Source organism: Parambassis ranga, chromosome 4, assembly GCF_900634625.1.
Source record: "Parambassis ranga chromosome 4, fParRan2.1, whole genome shotgun sequence".
In the NCBI taxonomy this organism is placed as follows: Eukaryota; Metazoa; Chordata; class Actinopteri; family Ambassidae; genus Parambassis; species Parambassis ranga.
This window is the reverse complement of record NC_041025.1, coordinates 18583510-18604263: the sequence shown is the minus strand read 5'-3', so window position 1 is coordinate 18604263 and position 20754 is coordinate 18583510. Positions and strand designations below refer to the sequence as shown.

The window sequence follows — 20754 nt, the reverse complement described above, 5'->3', positions numbered from 1 at the left end:
TGCTGCCAAGCAGTGTCATACAATGACCAGCAAGGCGCACCACACCAGTGAGTACACTGGAGGCTATGAACCCTGCTATACCACTGAGCCACTGCTGCCCGTTATGTACATTTACAAAATGCCAACACTGGATTTTCACCCTTAAAGTTGAATTTGTCACAGGTGTATATTATAAATGATTCCAGTTCACTGTAAGGCCCAAATTGGCATCACAGTATTATTTCAACAACGCCAGTTTATAAATTAAATACTTTATTTCTTTCCAAAACAAATACAGTATTTAATATTCTTGGCCCGTCACCTTACAATAAGCACAAGCATGTATTTGAACAGTTTTTCACTCATACAGTTTCCACGCTTCTCAGTAGGTCTAGCAGTCCATCTTTGCTGAGAAACACTGTCTCACCTGTCTGCTGACAGATCACCTCAAAACTGGGTGTTTCCTCTAGAGCCCCCTGTCCTACAATGATAACATATGGGTAACCCAGTCTGCTGGCATCCTTCAGCCTCTTTCCAACGGTCATCTGCGTGCGGTCATCAAGAACAACTTCACCTCTCAAACGAGGAAGACTCTCCTCCAAATTGAGAATCAGTTCATCTGCTAAGACTGCAGCCTCGTGCACCTTACTACCCTTCTTAGGGGGTAGAACACAAACCTGATAGGGAGCAATGAGACCTGGCCAGCGGATCCCTTCTTCTGTTGACATCACCTCAATGGCTGCAGCAAGAATTCTGGTAACCCCAAGACCATAGCAGCCCATCTCAGCAATAGTAGGCTTATTCTGGGAATTGCTAAATGAGGCTTTGAAAATATGGGAGTATTTTTTACCCAGGTAAAATGTGTGACCTACTTCTATACCCTTAGACTCTACCAGTGTTCCAGCTTTGCACTGTGGACAGTCAGTTGTGTCTGATGACAACATCTCTACATTAGCAGAGAAGGAGCAGGTCCCACAGACCAGAAGCCGATCCTCGCCAATGTCTGCAGGCAGCTGGAACTCATGGGAGAGGGTACCACCAATGTTCCCTGTGTCTGCCTGCACCTGAACGCATCGTAGTCCAAGCCGGGCGAAGAGCTTTGCATATGCTTGGCACACAGCTTCATAGGTCTGATAAGCAGCTTCTTTACTCACATCAAATGAGTACATGTCCTTCATGTAAAACTCCCTCCCTCGGAGAAGACCGAACTTTGGCTTTGGTTCGTCCCTGAACTTGCGTGTGACCTGTTAATAAAAAATAAATCATAATGTAAAAACAGCAGCTGATTGAAATGCTGGCAGAAACAGATTGAATGCTTACCTGGTACAGAAGCAGAGGGAGCTGCCTGTAGGAGAGAGTTGCCTGGTGAGCGACAAGAGTTGTCACTGCCTCCTCATGAGTAGGACCCAAGCAGTAGTCAGCTCCATGGCGGTCTTTCAGGCGGAACAGCTCCTTTCCCATCAAATCCCAGCGCTCACTGGTTTTCCAGAGATCAGCTGAGCACAAACTGGGCATGTCCAGCTTCTGCCCACCAATCTCTTGCATCTCCTGGTCAATCACTCTCACCTGCATATCAGGGTTAGCAGTTACTGCATTTTTACAACAGAACAAACCACATGTTCACTTAGCTTTTCGCCCAGGTTCAATACACACATGGCAAACTAGCTACATCATATTTTAAAAACCTACCAGCTTCTCCATGGAGCGAACGGTGGCAGGCAGGTAGTAGTAGCACCCTGGGTTGGATGGATGAATGAGCCCAGCCTGCTGCATGAGCCTCTGGCTCTTACAGGTCATCTCCCCCGCCACCCGGCTTTCCTGTCCAACATCACGCAGGTTTGAAGGTTGGTAGATACGGGACACCAGGAGAGTAGGTTTGATATGTCTGGAATGAGAGGGGGCAGAGGCGGCTGCATGCTCCGCACAGCCTGAATGGTTCCTCTGGAGAAGATTTAAACTTTTGTGGAGGCTGTGAAAGACTCTCTGCCTAACCTGATGCAGTAAAGGCTCCATGACGGATCCAGATGTGCTGCTGCTACAGAGAATGACAAATCAACAAAAACACAAATCAGATAGAGCTAATAAATGAATGAACCTCAACTGTGGCATATTTTTGTTCACATCTTCTATTATAGTAAAAAAACACTAGTGACTTTTCTTATGGAAAGTCAATAAGTAAATTAAATCTTATAGTATTGTAAAGTAATAGTATTACTTTTAATTCTTTAGCGTATTGCAGGATAAAACACACAATAATATAGCAAAAGCAGGACTTTAAAGACCTTAACTTGCTGAAGACAGGGTCGGTTTCCTTTTAATTATCTGTTTATTCGTCTGAATTAACCATAGATGTACCCAGTAAATGTTAAGGCTTCGCCGCAGTGTGCCTGCAGATGTCACTGAATAGTGTCATAATTATCTGCAGCAGTGCATAGATACAAGTCGGCTAGCAGGTTAGCTAGCTAAGATTAGTAAAAAACAACGTAAAGTAGGCATAAGTACACAACAGGACTCACCTTGAGATCGATAAACAGAGCTTGATTAACCTATATCAATACATTAATATACGGCTGCATTTTAATTTTTTGACAAACTGCACAGCATTGAAGGTCCCTACTACTAAAGGTTACGCCATGCTTGGTTTTCTTCGTCAGCCCAGCCGGGAGGCGCCGCGCGTCACAGCGCCGCCTTCAGGCCAGGAGGAGTACTGCCTGTAAATATTCTGTATACAGTGTGTGTGTGCAAACTTAAATGTGTAATATACATAAAAGGTTAAAAGGACAAATATAGGCAATCAATTAACTGTGAATATAACTGTAATTTTGTCAATTATTGATCTGTAATAATACATTATGTTTTATGTAAACTAGTATGCATGTCTGATAAATACAAGGAGCTGTGTGAAAGAAGACTGGCCTCACAATTCAGACCAGAAGCAGAATATTTTTTTCTTTCTCAATAAAACTGATCTGGAAAAAAACAAAAATCACCCTTCTGCTGATCTTACTCAATGCACAAACACTCATCTAAATGTTTGGAATATTTTATACGGTTATGTTCGGATTTAGAGTTTATAGAGCTGAAAACAGGAAACACTTATTGTGAAAGGGAAGCGGCAGGCGCAGTGGAGTGGAAGTGAAGATTCAATGGGCTGAAAACACATTTAATGAGCCCATTACTCCACCTACTCAATGAGTCATGCTATGTATTGACACACCTGGTTACATAAAGATCTATAGAAAGGGCTTTTGTTTCTATCACTGTGATGAATATGACCAAAACACCTGCACTGTAAGTACAAAAACTACTATTAAATCTGAATACTTATGTCTGAATGTTCATTCATCTGTGTGCCACTGCACTGGAAGCACTTCAGTACCTTTCAAAATAAGAGGAGACTGAACATGTCCAATAACAAGGAATAAACACACATTTCATGCATGTTTTGCTACCATTATTATTTCAGCAGAACACACTGAAAAGTGTTCAAAAAACAACAAAACAGCATTATATAAATTCTCTGTTCTGGTACAATTGATGGGTTTTTATTGAGCGTGATATACTGTCATGTAATCTTGGCCTTTTGTTGACTTTATACGGTACTGCAGTCTGAGTTATTGCACTTCACTGCTGGCTTTATCGCATTTTATGCCAGCAATTTACAACCATTACTCCCACAGTCAGTCGATGATACGCAGACACCTGATGGTCGTCTCATGTGGCAAAGAGAAACACAGAATGTCCCCTCCTTCTTGTCCAGGTGGACATCATGCTGCGTGACAGCATCAGATAGGCCGAAGACGCACACTGCAACATCTTCCTGAGACAATTAGATTTGTGCCTGTTTGATCCATTTATCTCTACGTCTCTTTGTAAGATCTACTTCTCGGAGAAAAGGGGCGACTGAGTGTCTCAGTGAGATATAAACAATCGTATTAGGACAGATGTTATCTGCAAACTTGACATATTCATGTCTTTATAGATGAACATGAGGATTTTTTTTTATTTGTGGACATATGAAGTCATACATGAGCAATCCTGAGGGTTTGGTTTTAGAGGTGAGGAAACCAAAATGTAGAAGTAAATTTCATTTAAGTGATTTACTTAAATAAAAGTACAAGAAATCATGAAGCCCTGTTAAAGCTATAAAGCTCAATGTACACTGTGTGCATCCTTCTTTATTATTAGATCATGTATGGAATAATGTGCAAGCATCCATTCAGAATAAGACAAATGTAAGTTGCAATAAAAATTATTTATTATACAGTACAGTAGCATTTAGAGGAAAGGGTTAGTTACCTTCTACAACAGGTGGGTGATCAAACTATTAAAAACACTGCGAATGTCACTAAATACAACAAGCAGCTGCCATCTAATAAGGAAGAGAGACTTGTCTTCAGCCTGCGAGTCTAAACCCAGGGCAACGGTAGTCTAATGTGTCTGATCTGGAATGAGGTTGATCTTATATGATGTTGTGCTGGGATTCTAGGACAGTAACACCTTTAAGACTTTATATAAACATAGAAATAGTTGTGAAGTTATAACATTATAATATCTTATGTTACAAGTTTATTGGTTTTTGAAAGTTTTTATCAGTCATCTTCATCATTTGTGAGGTCAGCTGATGATGATGGGTGTTCCAGTTCCCTCTTAAAGGGATAAATAAACATCAGCCCGTTTTTCTTTTCTTTTCTGTCACTGCACATCACTGTAGAGGTGTCCACATACTTTTGACACCATCAGTGAGATTCAGATCTTCAGTCTTTCAAGTTCAGATGCAGCCATTGTGTGCATTTATAATGCTGACATGGAAACATGTAGGAGCTTTTTAATTTGATAGAAGATAATTACTCCTCATTATGACGGGAGGGAGGGAGCCGTTCTGCTGCAAAGCTGCCGTCTGTCACGCTTCAGCACTGTTCCTGTATGAATTCAAGCCTACTTTCACCAGTTCAGACTTCAGTTTGATCATATTTTACAGGTGAGATCTGCACACAGGTAAACTGTGCATGTGTGTCTTTGGGTCTTCAATTCATTATGACAGACGAAGCTGCAGCTCTGAAGGGACACAAGACATAAAGTGGACATTTAGGGCAGCTGTCATGTTATAAGGACACTGAGTCAGAGCAGGACGACACTGATTAATGATACTTCGAATCAATCATTTAAGCTGCATCTCCCTCTATGTCAGGCCACAGTGTTTTAGGTCGCATGAGAAGAATTTCAGCTGAAATCGTCCGTCTTGTTTTCTGCTTCCACATCATGCAGCTTCATCCTGAGTGGGGACACTGTTAATGTCAGGCTGAGTGTCCCATCACATCATCAGCAGCATGGTAATGACTCCATGATGGACTGTCAACATTGACTTTTTTGCTGTCATATGGCTCTAACTGCAGTACACCCACGGCCATCAGAGCACTGTAAACAGGTGGAACATCTGTTTGACTGAAGTGGTGGTGGTGGTGCATCCCTTAATTATCCATACAGTCTGGTGAGGGCTGGTGCAATCATGGCCCAAAATCATATAATCAGAGAAAGGCTGAAGGGGCTGCACCTCATCTAATGTGATTGTCAGCTTAGGGTAGTAAAAGGTTGTAAATCTCTACAGATGGCTGAAAATGGAAAGCAGAAGCAAATAAAGTGTGTGTGTGTGTGTGTGTTACTGGGATGGGCTGAGGGCCAGTCAGGGGGAGGCGGTGAAGATCCTCAGCACTGATGGACTGAAAGGTTGATGCTATATAATGCAGGGAGACACAAGCTTTGGATTAAGAACCGCTGGCTCCGCTGTGCTGCAGAGGATCACAGGCTCAGAGGAGCTGCAGTGCATTTAGTTTTTTGTAGAAGAGCAAACCAAACAGCGAGCCAGATATCCAGCATGCGTGCTCTGGTGGTGCTGCCGCTGCTCCTGTGTGCAGTGGTGTGTGTGGTGCAGGTGAGGGCGGAGGTGAAGGCAGTGAAGCTGTGCGGTCGGGAGTTCCTGAGGGCTGTCGTCTACACCTGCGGAGGCTCACGCTGGAGGAGGTTCTTCAGTGAGCAGGACACAGATGGTGAGAAAATCTAAAATTCTACTCTTCTAATATTTTCTGTGAAGTTCTCTCTCTTTGTATCCCTTGGAATGCCTTACTGTTATTAAAATTACTCACACTGGGAACATGTGTGCTTCTTGAAACTTGTGATTTGGGGATTTTGAAGGTGTGACTTTTTACTTCTATTATTTTATGGAACAAATTTCTCTCTTGGTTCCAATAATCTAGTTAAATAAAATAAAAATGAGTACAGATGTGTGCAGTATATCTGCCTCTGATCTGTATTTTATGTGAATGGACTAATCAGTGGTCATTGCAATAATTGATCATTTATCCACTGCTCAGTATTGATTTCTGTATATTATGTTTGTAATAAATTTTTTTTAAGCAGCCAGGTTTATTTGTGGTTTTATTGAGCACTTTGTTTTCTTTTATGCACTATGACTGTAGTATTATGACTGTTTGAACCCAGTATTTCCTCCTGAAGTTTGTATCTGTATGTTCCATTAGTTCCATGGCTGCGGTGCAGTGAGTGGGCAGCACGGTGTCTCCAAGCAGAGACGTGCCAGCTGCTGTTCAGCCTTATTATTATGAAAGAGGAGGCCACATATCAGTGAATAAGCGCTGCTACCCGGGGCAGCCTCTCTCCTACTGTCTGTCACACACAGACAAACCCAGTTAGCGGATCCACAGTGCTGATTAGAAAGAGTAAAGTGACACTATAGAAGACAAATAGCACAGAGTTAATCTATGCAGTCATTTAGAGTTTCCTTATTTAATGGAGACATGGGGCATAAATGAAGAAGTGATCAGACAACAGCTCACACTCAGAAGTCATGTAAACAGTGGTGTTAATGTCAGTGCTGTGTTTGCTTCCAGGTGAGCAGAACAGTCTGGAGAGCTTCAGCGGCCCCGGCTCTGAGCTGAGCAAACGGGATTTGAATAACATGCTGACCACCGTGTGCTGTCAGGTGGGCTGCAGGAAGAGCGACCTCACCTTCCTCTGCTGAGGATGACCCCCCCCCCCCGCTTCCTGTCCTCACCCTTAAAGTGACCAGAGTGACTGTCGAGTCTCGCCTTCCTTTAAAAACAAATCTGAATCAGCTGCTGCTGCCTGACAGTGTGACCGCTGTTGTGTGGATGTGAGTGCAGAGCAGCGTATGTGAACATGTTTCTGAAGCTGAAGCTGCAAGTTCTGCATGAGCATAAATCAAACTGTAACAAGAGGGTGCAGGACTTTATTACTTCCCCGTCCTGTACAGTCATGTAGTAACTTGTAAAATTCCCAGCTCGTCTTTTATGTCTGTATATGAAACTGTATTCTATCATTTCGCTATTTTTGTCAAATAAATGTTCTTGCACAAGGCTTACATTCTGTGAGGTGTGTTTTTTTAACCCTTCACTGTCTCTATTAGCCCCTAAGAACTGTCTTTGTTTATCCACAGTACAGTTTTTACTGAGTGACCCTGTGAGCATTTGATTTACACAAAGTGAGGATTGTTATCCTGCAGCACACACACAGTATGTGTAAAGGTTTGATGGATGATCGTTAGCAGGAGAGGGAAATAGAGGTTAATCAAAGAGCTTTCAAGATTCAGGAACTAGTGTGACAGGTTCTTATCAAGAAGTTCAAAGAGAGTCCAAGAGAACCAGACTGACAGAGGTAGGAAGTGAAACATGCAGTTCCTCCAATGGCCACTTGAGGCTGAATAGAGAAGCAAGTCAACCCCAATAGACCTCCATGTTAAAATGTCTAAATGTATTTTTTCAGGTAACCTATGAGAGAGTGAGAGGTCGGTGGTGTCCATTTTTACATCATCATGTTTTTTTCACTTATATAAATATAAAGGAAACTTCAAATGCCGACCTCCAGTTACAACTTTTATTGGTTTTGGAAAGAAGCAAACTAAGTTTCTGAGTTCATCTTAGCATTGTTATGTACTGTACAAACAGCTTGCACATGTGTTTGAGGTTGACGGTACAGAACCAAAAAGCATTCTGGCTTACAGCACACATAAACACACTCCCTGCTCTCCTCTCAACATTAATACAAGGTAACTGACACTCAGCACAACACGTCATTTCAGTACTATCTATCATCGGAGACGCCCCACGGTTTATTGCATGCTCTGCATGCAATAATGGAATACTGCAGGACGAACTCACGGCAGAGATGAAAGGTCTGGAAAATACAAGTTTTCTTATTAAAAGATGCAAACAACCAACAGACTGAAAGCCTTTCACGCTGAAAGACGTGTAACCTGTAGTAGTAATTTAAAACAGATGCATGATAGAGGATGTAGATAATGCTGTAGTGACTGTTGCACTGATTTAAGGTAACAACATCCTGTCAGGCATGCAGAATCTCCCAGGAAAGACTGACATGACAGAAAGGAAATGTTACCATACCAATGTTTTACCAGGAGCTAAATGGCACCAATCACTCATCAATGCCTCAGCTCAACAAAATCACTGTGATCTCAGACTGAATCTGCACACAACTAAATTTCACTGCACAGCAAACTATGCCCAATCAAAGGTACCAACATGGCCGAGCGATGTGAGATTCCTGTCCCTAAATTCAGCCTAAGACGCTGGTGCGGCAGCTCTCCTATGATTGGTTGCATTTAGCGGAATGCTAACATACGGTACAGTACAGAGATTCTCGGCTACACTTCACACGCGCTTTTTGTTCATCATGTTGAGTGTCAGAGCATTCAGGAAGTTCAACATCATCAGCACAGTGTTTTTTTTCACATTAAACAATATATATATTTATATATATATATTTTTACCCATTTTAAAAATATTCAGCTTATTCTCCTTAACAGAGGACTGACCGTTCTGGGGTACACACATAAAATACAAAAAAAAAAAAAAAACAAAGAACGAACGATAGTATTTTGGTCGACTTTACCTTGCTCCACAACCTCACTCAAATCATGTCATCTCACAGAGACCATTACAATTATGCAAAATAAAGCCATGAATTTGAGGGGTGGCAGGATGATCAGGGGTGTACTCATGATACAATCAGGGAGTTCAGGTTCCAATGAGGTGAGTATAAACAGGAAAGAAGTCTATCTAGTGACCGAGAGCCACAGCTGAGGAGTAACTGAAGGTAGATGAAGGGATGCTTCCTCTCTGCTTTATCATAATGAGGTGTGAAACAAGCTGGTCCCAGTACACAAGTCCTGTTCCAGTAATGATATCATGGACACCAAACCTCATCTGACATCATCACTGTGGCTGAGAACAAGTGATTGTTTTTGTCTTATTTAAAGGAGTAGTTTGACATTTTAGGAAAACGCACAAACACAACAAAGAATCAATCTCATGTCTGATTTTTTTAACCTTGAACATAGCCTGCACAGTTAGCTTAGCACAAAAACTGGAATCAGAGACACAAAAAGCAAACAAGGCTGAAGTCAGCTGATAATGTCTCTTTGAGACTGTATGCACATGAACGCTAATGAGCAGCAAGCTAACACTTAAACATATTAGCAGCTGTTATCCATCTTAGTGTAAAATGAGCTAATCAATCCTACATACAAAGTACAGCTAATGTTTATTTGATAAATTTAAAAATTCAAATTCTGACCTGCTGGTGGTGCTACAGAAAAACAAAATGGCTGCATTTCAATCTGACACAGAGTAATCCAACCAATCCAAGTGTTTTACAGATAATAAATAGCAGCTAAGTTAACCAGGCTGCCACCTACAGGCCGCTCTAAAGCTGAAAATTAAATGTCATTTTTCCACTTAGATATTTGTAGAGAACAAAGAACAGGAAGCTTTCGATGTTCTTGTAAGTGGATAAAAGTTAGCCATTTAACAAATAAGAGACAATTTGATCATTTCAAGTGCATCTTCCAAAACGTCAAACTACATCTTTAAAGTGTGAACATTGCCATGGTGTAGCTAACTCTACAATAATACTGCTTTCACAAAGCATAACACAGCATCCAGGAAGATATTTATCTTTTTTTTCTTTAAATTACCCACCCCCACCCATATATAGCTCGATTCTTCTGTTGCACTTGAGTTAAAAAATTATATCTGAAATAAATTCAAAAATTATACCTTATACTGTACACAGGTTACCCAACTACACAGATAACAAAAATGAGAGAGAATTCAAATATTTATAACTTTAAGGGTTCTGAGTTGTGTGATACCGTTCGAACTCTATATTCATATACAGAATCACATATTTTATACAACAAATCATCGTCATCAATAAATAAAAATAGAATGCTGTCATGTACTCTGGAGTCTAACACTGCTGTCCTGGGAACAACAGAAAGGCTATCTGACAATACGAGGATAACACCAAACGCCCTTTAAGATACATATTATTGATTTAAAATGACACTTTGTACACTTCTTTTGTTTTCTTATTTTGGAACCAGTGAACTGACTCGTCATTGCAGCTGCCTAACATGCTAAAAAACAAAAAAAAACAAAAGAAAAAACCCGCTCCATGTGTGCGAATATGTCAGAGAAATAAAACGACAGTTCCATTGGCTGGTCGGTGCTTTGAGCATAAAAAGGATGTAATTCAAAGTCATGTGACCCTGTAGTCCCAGAAGGTGAAAATCTTTTTTTTTTTTTTTTAATAAATGGAGCTACGCGTTTCATCTGATCGCACACAAGCACCAACTTTCGACAGTTTGTGACAAATAAAGCAGCTACTTGCCACACAGAAGGTCGTCATCAGTGCAAAACAGTGAGTACAGCTGTCTGCGGCTTCCAGCCCAGACCCTGACAGGCGGTTTACTTATAGATGTGTGATGTAATATGTGCTAATTGTAGGTGTAAAACTTAATCTGGGCCCTGCTTTAACTCTGCCAGCTCTAATTTTGGATGCATCTCAGAGCACAAAGATCTTAACTGAGGATATTTGTACAGCCAACATTTTTTCTGGACTCAGGACAACAAACAACAGGCCATCCAGACATAAAATTTACCACTTCAGTCAGGCAGCTGCAGTGAAGCTTTAAAAAAACACACCACCAGCACGTGGACCAGAGGGGGAGGGAGACAGAGGCACAGACTTCAGAGGAGGGAGGAACCCAGGTGTCTAAGTGCAGCAATACAGATGTTGTGAAATGAATACAAATACAATAGTAATTACATGACCTAAAACAGTTCCACAATGCTATATGCAAGTTATACAATACTGCTGGGTAGGCTGCGGACCTGTGGTGTGGGTTCAGAGAGGGTTATTGGGAGAGTCTGTCTGGTGTCTGTGTGTCCTCTGTCTTCTGCGTCAGCCTCAGTCCACTGCAGTTCAACAGTGATGCTCTCAGTAGAATATGTCAGTTGTCAGCCAAGTATTTTCCTGGAAGATAAAGAAAATGTTAATTTATTTGCTTATTTTCAACTTTTTTAAAGCCCACAGACCCTAAAGTGACGTCGGTGCAATGGCAGCACGAAGGCCACCTGTGGTGTCACCTCACACCGGAGATAAAATAGACAACCAGCACATCAGCGCCTGAGTGGAAGGCAGTAACTTCTCTTACCAGCAGGTGGCAGTAGTCTTAATTTGTTATCCAAAAAGGGCGAAAAATAAGAGCAGCACATATAAACTGAACTTACCTGGTAAAAAATTTCCCAGCACAGATCTGTTGGTCTCAGTTTCTTTATTCCATGTCATATTGTTGTGATTTAAATATTTACGTAGGTGTTTTGAAGAGATGTTGATGAGCATTGTAATGTTGGTTTTGTCTTTTCTTCTTCTTTCTCAGGGAAAAACTCTCATCTTTTCACACAAGTTCTGCCCCAAGTTTCACACACTCAGCTGATCAAACAGAGGTTGAACTAGTGCTGCTTTTGAGGCTCACCGGTGGCCCCTCACAGGCTCATTGATATGTTCTAATACAATTACCATGTGTAGAGCTCTAGAAACTCCTTATTTGATATTGAATAGTAGTGCATTATAACTAGTGTTCAATAGATTTAACTCCTAAGCTTCCAAACTGACCTGCGGCAAACCTCTTCTTGATGAGAGAGAAGCGGTAGCCTGGGCCGGCCAGCTCGATGTCACAGCCCGACAGGGTGCTGCCCTCACTCGTGAACTGCACAGCCAGTGGAGCCGGTTTGCTGGGACCTTCTGTTAGCTGGAAGCGTGCTAACAATGATCCCACACCTGAGGAGAAAGAGAGAGAGAATTTAGAAGGATAAACATCAGCAGGAAGATTTCACAAACCATTACACTTCTATACTCTGTAGCAGTGCCTGTTTAGATATAAAGTATGAGAACTATGCAAACACTACACGTAGAGAACATTTTGGAAAAAATGGACGTCATCCACGTCTAAAAGAAGCAGCACTAAACTGATCACTGTCTATTTAATCGTTAAAATATTTTATTAGGACCTGCAAATCTAAATCATGTGAACAATGGTTCTGAAGCTGTTTTAAATGTAGGATTACCATCTGTAACCACAAGACTTCCTAACACTTACATCTTCAAACAATGATTAAACTGCAGTACCTCCATTTTCAGATTTCTGTGAGATATCAGGGATTTTCCAAAGGATTCTTTGCTGCTCTGCATTCCTGTCGGGATTAAAAATAAACAGGAAATCAGAGAGGTAGACCAACACAACCGCTGACATATCAGCCTCTTTAGAAGGAGTGTGGACTGTACCATGCAGCAGGAGGTAAGACAGCCTGTAGTTTCGAAACGCCTCCGTCCACTGGGACGAGGAACTGGACGTTGTTGAGGGCCATCGGCGTCGTCATGGCCTCCCCGTTGTATTTGTAGTCTATTCTCAGGTCAGTGCTGGTGGGCTCACACCTCCAGCTCACCGCCAGGTTCAGAGGAGTCGACTGGAGGTTTTGTGTCGATACCTGCTCACAGCCAGATGCGTGACATCATAAGATTATATCCCCACCCCCCCCAAAAAAAATATTAAAGTCACAGCTGCGGCAGAGCTTACCTGATACTTGAGCATGTCCACATTGTAGTAGGTCGCTTGTGGCTTCTGCTCCGCCACCTTCTTTAAGTGGGATATCAGGTTTGGCATGTTCACCCAGAAGTCCTTGGCATCAGCCTTGGCTTGTGTGGTGGTGTCGCTGGTGAGGAAGCAGGTGGTGCAAAGGTAGAGCTTAGTCGTGAGGAGCAGTCAGTGCGAAAAGTTAAACCAGATATTCAATTTAAGAATTAACCACTAGGGGTCAGGCTTCGCTGAGTTTACGGTACTCCATCGTCCATCATGCATGTATCATGCTAAAGATAAATAAATGCAGCATTAAACTTGTTTTAGTGTTTTTATGCAGATATACTATACATTAAATTTTGTTGGGTAGACCATATCCTACATAATGCACATTAATTATACAAATATATTAAACAGTATTATGATGCCAAATTAAAAAGTCTCACATGATAAGGTGATGTATAAAGTGCTACAAAGTTCAAACATATGATGTTAAGTGGTGCATGCTGTTTATGCTAGTACCTTATACGCTTAATGCCACGTCTAATGCCCACTATGTGCATACATATCATTAGATTTTAATGTACTTTTACTCAACTGATATCACTCAAAATGTGTTAAACAATCAATAAAGCATTTATATTTTAACAGCAGGACGAGGGTGCATTAAACTTTACTGGTGTAATCCCCCCCAAAAATAGGTTAACTTTCTTCACCAAGACACATGTATTATATTTTTGTTGTTGTGGGGCCGCAGTGGTGAGTCAGTGGTGAGGTGGAGGAGTCATTACCAGCAGAGGAGCTGGGGGTTAGGCAGCACATGCTCCAGTCGGCTGTAGTTGGTTATGGTGAAGGTTAGCACAGCGGGGGTCGGGTTATTGGCAAAGTGCCGCGTGATGCCCGCCGGAAACGACAAAACCATCTCACCTATGATCTTTACAACACACCTGAGAGGTGGAGGAGGAGGAGGAAGAGGAGTAAGTGTTACAAACACACAAACACATATACAAAACATCAGTCTTCTGTTTTATTTTCTTCTTGAATTAAGTCTGAACTGGTGCAACTTGTTGACTTGCTGACAAAAAACACAGCTCACATTATTAAAAAAACTAAAGAGAAAGATGCAATGTCAATAAACACATTACATTCCCAGATGCCATATTAAGGCAGTGCAAATACGACTCTGACTCTGCAGAAGGGAGAAATCCATTCACAACTTATACAGACAATATTCACTCCACTCCACTCTTTCCATTGAGTGCAATTACATTGCTTTGTTATGTGTATATGCATAGTGCTGACACCCTCTTATTTAGCATTACACACAGTAATAGAGTTGTATGCAGCATTTATGAGCTTCAGCTTCAGTTCAAAAACACACACATTCTATGATTCTAGCAGGTAAATTCATTAGTAATAAGTAGCAACATGACGTGTGTTGATGTGTGAAGACCTACTTGCTGGGGTCGGCTCCTTTGAAGAAGGCGTTGACCGTCTCTGTGAACGCAGCCGCCACAGGGAGGGTGTCCTGAGCTCCCATGGTGAGAGGACTGGGCCCTCGGGAGCAGCCTAGAACAGACGAATGCACACACACACACACAGACACAAAAACACAAATGAATTAATATTCCAAGGTTTGATGCATTAAAATCTAAATTCAAATCTTGATTCTATCAAAGTGCCAAACTGAATTTTACCACCATCACATCAGCACGTTAAAAATAGAGTTCCAGACTCCATGACTCTACACTTTTCCTTCCTAACAGTTTGTGGATGAACAAAACATGAGCAAAACTACAGTGATGAAATGATGTGCAGAAATGGGAACAAATACTGGTGTTAGTAAAGCGGAATGAAAACAGCACATTATGTGAGTAGGGAACACCCATTTCTCTCTGCTCTTTGACTACAAAAATGTAGCTTTCAAACAATTTTAACTACTTTCTTTCTTTTTTATCGTTTGTAACTTAAGAAAGCATAGCTGGATGAGAAAGACAGAGGCAGACAGAGAGAAAGATTGAAAGATGTGCATGCTTATTCAACAAACTTTTGAGACAGAATTTCTCTGTAAAGATCAAAAGAAGATCGGAGAGCCCAAAGATCAAACCACAAACCAGACAACCAACAGGAAAAAACAAAGATTAGTAAAGTACACAAAGAATGATGACTATTGTGGGAATGAAAGATGGTAGGCGCAGATAAAATGAGAATGTCAGGAGAAGAATGTTAGAGAGATTTTACTGCATATACAGGAGCTTAGCCAGGAGTTAGCATGGCCTGGGTTAGGGTGATGTAGGGATTGTGAAGGAGAAGAGGGGGAAGAGGCAGGGGCAGGGCAGAGGAGGAGGCGAAGCTTACATAAATGAGCCTCAAAACTGTGTGTGTGTGTTCGCTACCCTGGTGCAAAGAAAACTTACCTTCAAAGGTTAAATAAAACTTCCCTCTGTCAAACCATACAAGGGATGGCTGGTCATTCTCTGTGTGGGGTTAAGGGGTGGAGGAAGGTGGGGTCAGGAGAGAAGGACGAGGAGGAAGAGGGATGAAAGGGAGGGGGAGGTGGGTGAGGAGGGGAGAGAAGGACAGTAGCGTGAGTCTCATATGGCAGGTCTATCACACGTCACAGTGAGGTGAAACGTGGAGGTGGAGTTCTGGGACCAGGAGGGTCAGAGGGCCGAGATGTTGCCAGGACAGAACATGTGACAAGATGGGTGACACAGAATGTTTCCTTTTTTTTGGTGGATGCTTGCGTGCATGAAGAAAGACAGGGTTCAGGCAGAGAGAGAGAGAGAGGGCCAGGTGTGGGCTGTTGGAAGTGGTACAACTCGATGTGCAAAATGTGCGATACAGGAGAGGCTGTCGAGTCTACCGAGGAGACAGTTTGGTGCCATTTTCATGGCCGGCAGCCAGAATGGAACACAAAAAAACAGCTGATGCTCCAGTTTACTGGCACTGGTTCAATCAGCTGCAACAACGCATGCATCTTGTCCTCAGCAGTTCCCTATGGTATTACTATCCTTTCACATTTTCATTCCACTTTTCAAATTATGAAACCAATTTCTGTTAGGCCTACAGATACCCAGCAGAGGGCAGGAATGAGTCGACAAGACCAGAGAAGAGCAGGAAGGAGGAGGGAGGACGCCGAGGTGTTGCGTCCCACATTTCAGGGAAAGTGAAGTCATGTCTCCCCTTCTAATGTATTACCTCACGAAGACTAAAACTAATGGCTTGGTGATTAACTGAAATAATTGATCTCAAAGCAGCAATAAGCTGTTCAGAAGCTTAACACCAAGATTGGGGATGGATCATCTGTTGGGCCAGGTATACATTAATTACGTATTGATGACAGCAAATTAGAAAAAAACATATGCATAAAAAAGTTGATGATTCATACTACGCTAAGAGGTGTACACGTATTTTGTGTCTAGTTAACACACAGGATGGTAGGCAGTCCACTCATGCTGTTGGAGCTGACCAATAAGAGCAGAATGGGGTATCAGTATGAGGTGGGTAGGTCTTCTTAGCTCCCTGTTTTTGCAGGAAATACATAAATATCCATATCCACTGCTAATGCTTCTTTTAACACTATGCAAAAGAAAATTTTCCAACTCAAGTGGAGGTTTTCAGATGAGAGAGACTCTTGAAATGGGATGCAGCATTGGGATTGGAATGGGCTTCTTCCAGTCCAGACTATAGAGCAGAATCTGATAAACAAAGGTGTGTTAATGAGTGCTGGGCGATGGATCGATGAGAGCAACACACTGCTTCATGAAGAGCACAAAAGAGCATGTCTTTGGATGGGGAGGGGTGGGGTCAGGTGGTGCATGGCTCCAGAGTGTGTGAGTGACAGGTGTGAAAGGTGGGCATCAGGTCAAGTGTTGGAGTCGACTGAGACTTCACAGCCAGTGGAGTGAACGTGGGGTTGTGTCGTGTACTTCAGTTGTAGGGAGAGGATTGCATGAATACCAAACAGCTGCTGCCTGTCTAATTCAGCCTCATTCTCATGCCAGACTTCAAACGACTAAGTAATAGCTCTGATCTGACAGTATGCGTGACAGTGTTTGAGTTTGTGTGTATGAGAGAGAGAGGAGAACAGACAATATGGATCTCAAGGGCCTCTGGATAAGGAGCTCTTCAGACATACTCATTGAACACACAGCACACAAACACTCCAACACACTTTTGTGGTGTAGACCGAGAGTAAAGGTATCTGGGAGGGACTGCACTGCACTCTGCACACACAATATGTTGTCGCCAAGAGAGGAGACGAGAGGTTGCCATGGTGATATGGCTAGACAGTCACTGGTGCACAGTCATAAAACAGAGAGAAAAGTCTCATGTTCGGGCAGATGGACAAAGGGGAAGACACTTTCTGAACTTTTTGAAATGTTATGCAATAGATGTACGTGACACCACAGGTTTTCAGGCAGATTTTACATGAAGAGAATGAGTTAGAGAAAGATCGAGCAGATGGGAAAGAGAGACCGTCATACTATTAAATGCCTGAAAAGTGTGTGGGAAGGTATGAGCTGGCAAGAGCCAAACAATGAGGAAAACTGATGATTTTACTGAAAATGCTGCCACTTTCAAAAAGAAAAAAAACATGAATGTGTAGTATGTCCCTATATCTGTGAGCAGAATTAAGTAGGTATTAGAACAATAACACACAGATCTTTTTAAATATCTCAATCTGAGAAGCATTTAGGCAAGAGATTATGGCTTAAAACTCAGCAAAGTTGACAAAAAGATCTGTTTTTAACTGTTTGAATACCTACATGTTTTGACCGAGGCACAAAAACACTCAGGGATGACCTTTACCCTTCAATGTCAAGTAGGTAAAGAGCATCAAACACATATGAAAAACACACAAAAAGGAGCACTCAATCCCACAACCTCTTCCCCAACCCGCTCCCTTGTTGTTCCTCCCCCCTCGGAGGGGAACTTTACTATACCTGCGAATGAATCAAAGTGTCTCTCAAAGGTGGGAAGTTTGTCTACATAAACATCATCTTCTGACAAGCCAAAGGACAAATGAAAAGACAAAGAGAAAAACACAACAAAAACAAAACAAAAAAACAGAAAGCAAATGAAACCCAGAGCTTAAAATAAACAAACAAATAAAAAAATGTAAAAAATATATTAAATATAAAACGTAAAAACTGGAAATGGGCAGTTAAAAATGAACCTGTTTCTCATTGTCAAGCCTTAATGTTGTTTGCTCCATCAACAAAGCTACAATAAATAAATCATGCATGAATTCTGGGCTGTAATAAGAACTGAAGTAAAATCTTTATATATTTATATTCACATTACAGTCTGGATTTATTCACTCTCACGGAGAAAATAAAGCTTTCTCCAATCAGGGACTATTTTCTGCTTTTACATAACCACTGCTTCCTCCGGAGTGTGTATTTTTTTAAATCTACTATGACTCAGCCATGTTACAGTCTACTGAGATTTGCTATTATCCACGCACAACTCTGCACTGCAGGCTCTTATAACACTGACTCTAAAGTTAGAGCAAGGAGTATTAATTCTTGTGTCAGTAATTCATTAAAAGGAAGGTTTTTCCGAGAATGTTTGCACTTTAAAATTAACACCACGGCTTCATATTCTCACCTCCCACTCACACCCTGCATTTGTGTGAGCGTGAGAATGAATTTGTCTGTGTCCATCAGACACAATATTTATGTGCTGATAAAAAAACTTTCTTTCTTCTTTCTTATTTAAAGCAATTAAAATTAGAAAAGATTGTTTACATATGTGTCTAGGTTTTATGGTGTATGATAAGTAGATGTGACCATGAGAAACGGTCCATTCCACATCCACACACACTCCGAGTACAAGAAGGACAGGCCCAGTTCATAGAATAAAGAATGAACTTTTAATATTAAAATAGAACTGCTGAGCACAGCCATGAAGGGACGGTGGCATCAGCGAAGGTTCACACACCTGACACAGACACGGAGAGCTCCTTGCCCACAGTAGGCGTGGTGGCAGCACTCAGCGAGTTGGTGGAGGAGATGGAGGAGGTGCTCTCAGCCCGTGCCAAGGGGGCGATGGGAGGAGGGCTCGCCGAGTGGATCGGTGGGCTGAACGGGCGACTCTGAGTTCATATAAAAATTAAATGAGTGAAGTAAAGAGGCAGATCAGTGTTCAGGCCAAGTGACAAAGACTGAACTACCAATGTGCAGAAATGTCATCTTACCGCATCTCCTGCAGTAGGTTTCCCTGGAGGAAGTTTAGGTCGTGAAGGGGGGCGTGGTGGGGGTGGAGGTGGGGTGGGGTTGACTGATGAAGGAGTGGCAGGTCGTACTGGTGAAGAGGAACCTGCAGAAGAACACACACACTTGGATAACTTACCTCTAGCTCATTCTGTAAAATCTATCACTGATATCGCATTTGAGACAAAATAGGTTCCCTCTAACACACATTTCCCCATGTACAGCATCATTGTAAGACGAGAGTAAATGTGATCATTGTAGTGAGGCCCTTTTGTCCTCATTGTTACATCCAGTGTTTTGTTCATTGGTTTCATACAATTATTCAAAAAAGACAGCTGAATCTGTGGAAGATTTTGTCTGACAACAAAGAAATACCAGTACTAACAAGTAGTCTGAGAAATCACTGCACGTACATCTAGGTCAAGGCATGACCGCTTTACAGGGAAAAAAAATCCAAACACCAATTTTGAGAGACGATTTAGTGAGAATTTATTCCAAACAATTCAATTCCTGCTCACATTACCTGCAAAAATCAGCATTTCTGAGCTTATTTGAATGCACACTAATGACATAGCTATTTTACTGGTAAACTGAGAAATTTTGTAATAATTTGTACTCAAAGAGAGACCCTATGAACTATATTTCAGTTAGAATCCTGGACTACTCACCACTATTTGTTCCAGGAGCCCCTGATGTGGGACCCGGTGATGAAACCACTGCTCGGTATGTTGGGGGAGGAGGTGGTGGAGGTGTACTCCGACTGTCCTGGCTGGCATCTTTGGGTGAGGTGACTGTTTCACCTCCGTCCTCTATGGGGTAGGTCGCGTCTGTGTTCTTGGGCTGCTCTTCTTGAGAGAGGACAAGGGGTGGTGGGATGGAACGTCCTGCGGGTTCCTCAGTAGAAGGAGTCACCGATGGCGGGGTGCTGGCTTTGGGAGCATGAGCAGGTGGGACATTGGGGGGTGAGTCAACAGGAGGAGGGGAGGAAACGGGAGGAGATGCAAGCTCCTTTGCTGCAGGTGGAAGGAAGGTGGCAAATGTGAGAGAGTTTTGGTCTTCAGGTGTGGGAGGACCTGAACGGACAGGAGGTGTAGCTGGTTCCTCCGAGGGAGGTGGGGAGGTTGGTACAGGGGGAACAGTGTCTTCTTTTGGTGGAGGGGAAGTAGGGAGAGGTGGTGCAGTTTCTTCAGGCAGTGGTGATGTAGGTAAGGGAGGGGCAGGAGATTCAGGTGGAGGTGGGGAGGAGGGAAGGGGAGGAGCAGCTTCTTCAGGCGGAGGTAGGGAAGAGGGGGGCGGAGGTGCTGCTTCTTCAGGTGGAGGTGGGGAGGAGGGGAGTGGAGGTGCAGGGTCCTTTGGTAGAGGCGGTCGGTCTTGAGATTGTTCACTGAAGCAGACCCATGACTCCCCTGCGTCCTGGACATCAGAAGAGCCCGGGTCTGGTCCGAAAATATTGTCCAAGTCAGCTATCGAGGGCTTCCTTGTGGAGCTGTCGGCTTCTGTTGACCCTTATGAAAGAGATGTGACCAGCGACCAATCAACGGCTGTGTGTTCAGAAAGCTAGCAAAATATAGCCAGCTAAGA

General features: G+C 42.4%; 3 protein-coding genes across 19 annotated transcripts in view; 1 reads left to right on the top strand and 2 right to left on the bottom strand.

Moving 5' to 3' along the window:
- Nucleotides 1–235: 235 nt before the first annotated feature.
- On the bottom strand, nt 236–2633 carry pars2 (prolyl-tRNA synthetase 2, mitochondrial). Of its 2 annotated transcripts, none has more exons than XM_028404155.1 (4): nt 2496–2633; nt 1669–2014; nt 1300–1545; nt 236–1223 (listed from the first exon to the last, which is right to left on the bottom strand). In XM_028404155.1, exons 2-4 carry the CDS (start codon nt 1990–1992, stop codon nt 342–344), a joined length of 1452 nt encoding a protein of 483 aa, XP_028259956.1. In that variant the 5' UTR covers nt 1993–2014; nt 2496–2633; the 3' UTR covers nt 236–341. The 2 variants fall into 2 exon arrangements, with proteins under 2 accessions (XP_028259956.1, XP_028259957.1); XM_028404156.1 differs by having other exon boundaries at nt 1669–2011; nt 2496–2631.
- A 3098-nt stretch (nt 2634–5731) lies between these two features.
- Nucleotides 5732–7369, top strand: insl5a (insulin-like 5a). Its single transcript, XM_028404359.1, has 2 exons — nt 5732–6026; nt 6885–7369. The coding sequence occupies exons 1-2, from the start codon at nt 5855–5857 to the stop codon at nt 7013–7015; spliced, it is 303 nt and encodes a 100-aa protein (XP_028260160.1). The 5' UTR covers nt 5732–5854; the 3' UTR covers nt 7016–7369.
- A 3212-nt stretch (nt 7370–10581) lies between these two features.
- sgip1a (SH3GL interacting endocytic adaptor 1a) overlaps nt 10582–20754 on the bottom strand; it is a 54594-nt gene continuing 44421 nt past the window's right edge. For 15 of the 16 annotated variants that reach the window (XM_028403491.1, XM_028403503.1, XM_028403497.1 and 12 more), the window contains 11 exons: nt 19842–20678; nt 19158–19279; nt 18902–19055; nt 15370–15429; nt 14410–14521; nt 13744–13899; nt 12953–13088; nt 12661–12863; nt 12505–12569; nt 11992–12156; nt 10582–11349 (listed from right to left, as the gene is read on the bottom strand). In XM_028403491.1, the coding sequence (XP_028259292.1) occupies nt 11327–11349; nt 11992–12156; nt 12505–12569; nt 12661–12863; nt 12953–13088; nt 13744–13899; nt 14410–14521; nt 15370–15429; nt 18902–19055; nt 19158–19279; nt 19842–20678 (2033 nt within the window). In that variant the 3' untranslated portion in view covers nt 10582–11326. The remainder of the gene's footprint in view (nt 11350–11991; nt 12157–12504; nt 12570–12660; nt 12864–12952; nt 13089–13743; nt 13900–14409; nt 14522–15369; nt 15430–18901; nt 19056–19157; nt 19280–19841; nt 20679–20754) is intronic. The other variant, XM_028403500.1, reaches the window with a different exon arrangement.

Excerpts from the sequence above, each read along its gene's own strand:
- pars2 (XM_028404155.1), bottom strand. The coding sequence starts at position 1,992 with ATGGAGCCTTTACTGCATCAGGTTAGGCAGAGAGTCTTTCACAGCCTC. Across the intron at positions 1,546-1,668 it reads TTCGCTCCATGGAGAAGCTG|GTGAGAGTGATTGACCAGGA; the intron begins GTAGGTTTTTAA and ends CCTGATATGCAG. Across the intron at positions 1,224-1,299 it reads TCCCTCTGCTTCTGTACCAG|GTCACACGCAAGTTCAGGGA; the intron begins GTAAGCATTCAA and ends TTTTATTAACAG.
- insl5a (XM_028404359.1), top strand. The coding sequence starts at position 5,855 with ATGCGTGCTCTGGTGGTGCTGCCGCTGCTCCTGTGTGCAGTGGTGTGT. Across the intron at positions 6,027-6,884 it reads CAGTGAGCAGGACACAGATG|GTGAGCAGAACAGTCTGGAG; the intron begins GTGAGAAAATCT and ends GTTTGCTTCCAG.